General features: G+C 41.4%; 1 protein-coding gene across 1 annotated transcript in view; it reads left to right on the top strand.

The window, feature by feature from the left end:
• The first annotated feature begins 3,976 nt into the window (after positions 1–3,976).
• Positions 3,977–7,298, top strand: part of Alg14 (ALG14 UDP-N-acetylglucosaminyltransferase subunit) — a 68,006-nt gene continuing 64,684 nt past the window's right edge. The window contains exon 1 of the mRNA XM_051185589.1: positions 3,977–4,127. Within this exon, the coding sequence (XP_051041546.1) occupies positions 3,992–4,127 (136 nt within the window). The 5' untranslated portion in view covers positions 3,977–3,991. The remainder of the gene's footprint in view (positions 4,128–7,298) is intronic.

Here is a 7,298-nt window from a genome sequence, read left to right as displayed (position 1 = left end):
TCCTGTCCGAGTCACGCCAGCAAGAGAGCTTTTCCCAGCTCTCTCTCCGACTTCCTTCCACAGGTCACTTCCGCCCATGGCTCCACCCCCAATGGGCGTGGTCAGTGCCACAGAAGGACTATCTCACTACAATTCCCCTTTTAGTCTAAAGAAAAGATTTAGGCTTAATACAAAACTATATACAAAACAGTGAATAACAAGTGTGCTCTAAGAAAAGGAAATCGAGAACAAAATGACCTACATATCTAGTCCTAGGATGAAGGCAAAATGGAGTTTACAATAGAGTTGTCCTAAGCTGGAAAACGTAAGTCTAGTACCAATTATATCTAACTAGGAAGAGAGAATAATAGTTGTGATAGTTTAATCTTCAACCTCATCAAGACCTGAGAAGGAAAATAACAATACTAGAGTAGACAGGAAGTGTAGATGGACAACTTCCAAAAGGTGCAGCAAGGACAGAAACAGCAAGCCACCTGAACAGTCACCCTAGGTCTCACAGCAACATTGGTACACCCAGTTTTGGTTAAGGCCAAGAGAACTTGACAGACCACAACAACAGCAGGGAGGTAGAATGGCTGTCTTACCCTGACTTGGCAAGGTCAAGCAGTCTTCTATATTTGTCTCCTGTAAGCACATAGGACCACATGTCCAAATCAGTGGTCAAGGTGGGGGCAGTTCTTTGCCAAACAGGCCATTAGCTGAGGCGAGAATGAACTCCAGCAGGAGCAACAACAGTGTCCAACATATTTTCGGGAAAGCTGTCAGGAGCAACAGTGTCTCATGTCAATGGAGTACTAATATTAAAACATTTAAATGCCATGTTCTGCATGTCTATGAAGTGATTGAAGACTAAGCATCTATGTCTGACTAATCTCATAGGTACAGGAAACATGAGTGAAGATAATCTGTAATACTCAGGAACTTAGCTAAAAAACTGATTAAAACTTCCCTGAGTAAAGCAGGAACAAATACTTAAACAATATAACTATTACATATACATACATATAAATCCCTAAAATAGAGGTAGAGTAGAAATGTCAAGACAAGAGGTAGAACTATAAAGGGCAGCATGATAAATATCCCAATTTGTATCAATATACAAATGTCTTGAAAACAAGGAAAGTATACATACATAGAATATGGTAAAAATAATGTGCATAAAACATCGTAAGTGGAACGATTTCACACAATATAACAAAATATAAACTTAATTTTACATAGCTTACCACATAAGAATACACAACAATGTAAGCTGTAAAATACTATCTCATTCTTACTCAAATTCACAAGAAAATAGTCTAATCTACCTATATCCCATCTAAACCATACCTTTCCCAACCATTCCCTATTCCTGTCTAAAAGATAAACCCGAGTGTAAGCATCACCTTCCATACCCAACCCTAAATAACTAAAACCAACCCAAAGACGATGACTATTATCCCAAAATTCCAAGAGTAGGGAAAGGGGGCGTCAGTGCCACAGAAGGACTATCTCACTATACACATCTTCACACCAACCCAAACACCACAATTGCCTATGAAGACAACCCCCTGTCCTTTAGCTTCCAAGCCATACCCACCCTCCACATAATGGCCATAAACTATATCAGAATTTTATGTTACCCTCCATTCCTATCTCCACCAGCTCTGGGATTTACTTCATTTTATGTATAGATGATATAAATATTACTTAAAATAGTAAAATAAACTCTCCCACTAGGGATTCTGAAAAGACATACTTGTTAAGGCTGTGAAAAATTGCCCTGTGTGGAGTGATTTCTGGGTCACTAATATTTCCCACCCCACCTCGTTTTTTTTTTTTTTTTTTTTTTTTTTTTTTTGCTTGCTATTTTGTCTGAAACAAGGATTCTCACTCTGTAGCCCTGGCTGGCCTGGGAATCACCATTTGGAACCAAGCTAGACTCTCAGAGATCTACCCTCCTCTGCCTTCTGAGTGCTGAGGTTGAAGGTATGCACCATCATGCCTGGCCACTAATATCTTCTCTTAAATATGAAGCAAGCCTTAGGTTGAAACCACCTTGGGGAATGGCAGAGAAGATGGTAGGAGAAAATGACATGACCTTTGTAATAGTCTTGAAGCACTCTTTTCTACTGTGTGTGTAATAGTGAGTGCACCTGTGTGCATGTCAGGAGGCCAGGGGTCAGCATTGTCTTCCTCTCTTGCCTTATTCTTACTTTAAGAATTTGTTTTTTATGAGTATGGGTGTTTTGCCTGAATTAGTTCTGGGTACCATTTATGAGCCTGCAGAGGTTGGAAAATGGAGTCTGATCCCCTAAAACCAGAGTGGCAGACAATTGTGAGCCACCAATTGGGTGCTGGGAATTGAACCTGGGTCCTCTGACAAAGCAGCCAGTGCCCTCAAGCTATCATTCTAGCCCCTCTGCCTTATTTTGTTGGGATGGGCGTGGGGAGGGGGACAGCATCTTCCATTGAACCTGGAGTTCATTGATAGACTCAAGCCATGGATCCTCCACTATGCTTGTCTTTTCTACGTGCTAGGGATCAAAACTCGAATCTTCATGCTTTTCCAGCTGGCACGGAGCCTCTCCCCAGCACCTGAGTCATATTGTCATACTCACTAGAAGCCCTGCCTCTGGCTTCCAGTGGTGTATGTCTAAATCTGCAGTATTCTCATTACATCCAAATTTGACAGACTCTGACCTCTAAGTCAACAACTATGGATTTTCATCACTTTTGTGTAATCTATTTCTCCATCTGTAATGCAAAGAATAACATCTACTTAGGACCTGATTGTAAAGAATGAGGTCAAGAGGGATTAATGAAAGAGCCCATAGGCAAAGTGCTGTGAGGTCTACAATCAGATAAAGCTAGTCAGGAAGTCTCCTAAGCCTGACTGCTGACTCAGGAACCAACACATCTGCTTTTGTAAGAGGATCTCAGGTGCTGTCCTGGAACTTATGATCTGGTATCGCTTCCAAAAGTATTCTAGGCTCCAGGTAAATGTGATCACCAATCAAAACTGAGTTTAGCAAAGGAGAATAATGATGTAGCATTCTTAGGCAGCAGGAGTTAGGATTTCTGGATTCTAATTCTAGATGATACTATTACACTTAGGCAAGTAGTAGGACCTTTCTGGACCTGTCTTACTCATCTGCATGCCTGACCTATCTAACCTGCAGCCAGCCCTATTAGGTTCTGAAGGAAAATAACATTTAGTGTCAAGGTTTTATTTTGCTATAACTTAGGCTAAGTAGACAGGAACACATGCACCACTGAAATTGGAGGAAGCATTGGCAATTCATCATTTCAGTGGAACAAGCTTTGTGGTAAAATTAACTATTAACTGTAAGACTATGCCTTCCTCCTCTTGCTATCTGAAGCCAAGAGCTTCCACTCCTCTCAGGAATATGGCATAGTTTGAAGACATCATGATTCTGGTCATAGTTTGAGATCTGTGACATCGTCTAGAAAAGTAAAATCATGAACGTTGGGAAAGGACGGATTTGAATGTTTTCCCCCCCTAAGGGTATGCCTCTGAATGGCAAACATTTTCAGTTCTGTGTGAGTGTGGAACCCACTTGTAAGGAGGGAGGAAGAAAGGAAAGAAGACGTATGTCGTGCCAAAAACTGGCAGGGCTGGGACAGCTACTAAGCCGGGGCTTCGTAGCCTGACCTGGTCACTGAGGGAAATCAAACTTAACCTCCCAATTTCAGACTAGGCCTGAATAACTGCCACAAAGCCTTAACCATTCCAGGCAGCCCGGATTCCGGCTCCTGCATTTAACTCCGCCCATTACAGACAAGCCCCGTCCACGAGACGCGACCTACGCGTCGCTGTGCGTTTTCCAATCAGAGCTGCACTTCTGAACTTTGACCGCCCAACTCATCAAGCCCCGCCCAGCAAAGTCAAGCCCCGCCCACAGAGGAGCGTTTCAATCGGCGTTTCCACTTTACGAGCGTTCTTGGAAACTTTGACCGCTGGAAATAGTACGCATGCGCCATCCTTTGCATGGCGAGCCTTCTGATTCTTGCTGCCTCAGCGGGAGCAGTGGCGATCTTGATAGTCGTGAGACTATGGGTCGTGCTTCGATTCTTTCACGTCGCTTCCCGAGAGTCTCTCAGACTCTTGATAGTTGCTGGATCCGGTAAGTATCCGGGTGGTGGCCGACGTGTTTGTGTCCGGCACTACAAACCCCAGAGTGCATCGCGAGGCTCTTCGGCCGTCTTAGCGCCTTTAGAAGCGCTGCATGCTGAGATTTGTAGTTTTTTGGGTTTTTTTTTTTTTTTTTTTTTTTGCATTCCCGGAACCGGTCAGCCCAGACCAGGAAAAAGGATGCGTAGCCACCCAGCCGCCTTGTCATTAAGACAAGTTATTTATACTTGTCTGTAATTAAGCCTCTCTGCAGTGTACAGCTTCTTAACAAATAATTAGCGTCGGAGTACGCTGAAGTCTCTTGATGCTGACAGACGTTGCCCTCTTTGCTGCCGAGCGTTGTTAACCTAGACCTTTTGTATTTAGGAAATGTGAACATTATGTAGTAAACGAGGCAGAGTTGTCACACATAAATGTGCTAAGTCCTTGAGGATAAAAAGGTGGACATCCCATACAACGATACCCTCAGAGTGAAAATTTTAATTTTTAAAAATTAAATTTTCAATGTGAAATTTTAAAACAATTTAAACTTAAAATTTTAGATGAAAAAGAAAAAAATTAGATGAACAGTTTTAACATGTGTATAGTTAGACACGACTTTACACAACGAAGGTGATATCTGTTCCTCTATATACATCAATGCCATCTGGAATACATATGGTATAATCTGTGGCTCCAGGGGCAGGAAAACAAAACTAAATCAAGCCTAATAGAAAATCATGCAGTTAAGAGACAGTAAATTTGAGGTGTTTAAGGCTGCCTCTGCAATTGGGCTTACATTTTCACAGTAAACTTTTAAAAATAGAATACTCTAATAAAAAAATTACTTAAACCAGTAATGTGGTTGTGTATTATCATTATAAAGTACAAGATACTGAATATTAAGTGTATATTATACTTTTTATGTGATAGGCAGCACAGTGAATTTGTTTATATTGCACTACAAACATAGATTACCTTGGGCTACTATGCTATGATGGTTGTCGTGTCACTTGGCAATAAGGATTGTTCAGTTCCCTTTTAATCTCCTGTAGCCACTGTCACATATACTATCATTGACTAAAACGTCATTATGTGATAAATAACTACACACAAGAAATAATTATCACATAAGCAAATATACCAAACTAACATGCCATTATAATTTCTCATTTACTTAACACATTTTGAGTCATGGGAAAGGCCAGACACTAAACTGAACTCAGGAAAAAACAAAACTGAAAATAGAATAAGTACAATAAAAACAAATAAAAGGATAACACAAGACAAGTATCTCTTGCCACAGAGTGATGTGTATGTGCCAAGCACTAGGAAAAAGACAGAGATAGAGCAATGAATGAAATAGAAAAGCTAACAGAAGATGAAACAAAGTGAGTAGTTACCACACAAAGGACTGAAATCTCAGATTAATATAAGAAGCACAGGTTATTTCCAGTGAGATGCAAAAATGCAAAGCCACTGGGACTTTTGAGCAGAAATAAAATATTTATCAATTTTTTTAAAAAAAAATAGGAACATACTGGATGTAGTGTTGAAAATAGCCTTGAGAAGTAAAGGAAGTGGAAGTGGGGATGTGATCTATAAAAGCTGTATTCATAATTTATATGAGAGTAGCTTAGACATGATAGCGAAGGAGGTGGTGAGAAGTGCTTGGAGGAGCAGGGGAGGTGGCTAAGCAGTTAAGAGGACTTGTTCTTGCAGACGACCAGAGTTTGATTCCCAGCACCCACGTGGAGACTCACAACCATCTGTAACTCCGCTTCTGAGGATCTTGTAGGGATTCAGGGAAGTCCTGAGTGAATGTGTATTGTGGATGTTGTTTGAATGAAAATGGCCCCACAGACTCATGGGGACTGGCACTGTTGGGAGGTGTGGCTTTGTAGGAGTGGGTGTGAGGTTATTGGAGGAAGTACATCACTAGCAGTGCACCTTGAGGTCTCAGGAGCGCAAGCCAGGTCTAGTGGCTCAGTGCTCTCTTCCTGCTGCCTGTGGATCCAGATGTAGAACCCTCAGCTCCTCCAGCACCATGTCTGCCTGCTTCCCACCATGACAATAATAGAATAAAAGCTGTTCGTGAGTTGCTGTGGTCATGGTGTTTCTTCACAGCAATAAAACCCTAACTAATGCATGTATCAAGGGTCCCAATGTCTCAGCCCCATGGTAGTGGCCAGCCCTAGATGAATGACAAAGCCTTTCTCTGGTCCTAGTTGGAATGTTGATAGAATACACAGAAAATATCCACTGCGGCTCCCCCACCCCAATGATTATAGCCTGAAAACTGCTCCCCTATAGATACTGTTCCTATAGAACTAATCTTGCCTCTTTGTTCAGCTGTATATAGCAGCCCTGTCTTCTTGTAATAACCCTTCCTTCCTGTTCAACTGTGTATAGCTAACACTATGAGTTTCTGAACCCCCTCCAGCTTCTTCATCAGAGAGCCCAGCTCACCCACTTCTAGCTTTTCTGTATGTGTATCTGCATGTCTGTCCTTTCCTCATTCCCTCACCAACCATTTAGGTCCATCCCAGGAGCTGTGCAGAGCATGGCAGGACCCTACACTCTCTTCTGACTTCCATAGTCACCAGATAATCAAATGATGCACAGATATACATGGGAACAAAACCTTCATACACACTAAATCTTTAAAAAACTAGAAAATAAAGAAGTGATTAGATGTTAGGTGTGTTTTAAGGTGTAGCCTAATAGTACTTTATCAGTTAACATTATTCTCCAATATATCTCTCTTTTTTAAAGATCTATTTTTATTTATGTGTACACAGTTGCATGTTCATGTGGATACCCATCTACTAAAAGGATTTTATTCCCCCCATTAAAAAATATTGTGTGTGTGTGTGTGTGTGTGTGTGTGTACGTACATGTGTGTGCATGCCTGCAGAGGCCAGAATTGTTTGTCAGATCCTCTGTAGCTGGAGTTGCTTGTTTTGAGTTGTGTAGTGTGGCTGCTGAAAACAAACCTGGATCCTCTGGAAGACCAACAAGTGCTCTTAACCACTGAGCCATCTTCTCGGCCCCCTCTCCTAATACAATAAAAGAGTAAAAAAGGCCGTCAGTAACAGATTCAGTCAATCATTTTAATGACTTTATTCATTAACAGGGTCAGTGATTTTAGTGACTTCTCTTAGTAACCAGGATACATTTTCAA

Source organism: Phodopus roborovskii, unplaced genomic scaffold (genome assembly GCF_943737965.1).
Source record: "Phodopus roborovskii unplaced genomic scaffold, PHOROB, whole genome shotgun sequence".
In the NCBI taxonomy this organism is placed as follows: Eukaryota; Metazoa; Chordata; class Mammalia; order Rodentia; family Cricetidae; genus Phodopus; species Phodopus roborovskii.
This window is presented reverse-complemented; position numbering and strand designations above follow the sequence as displayed.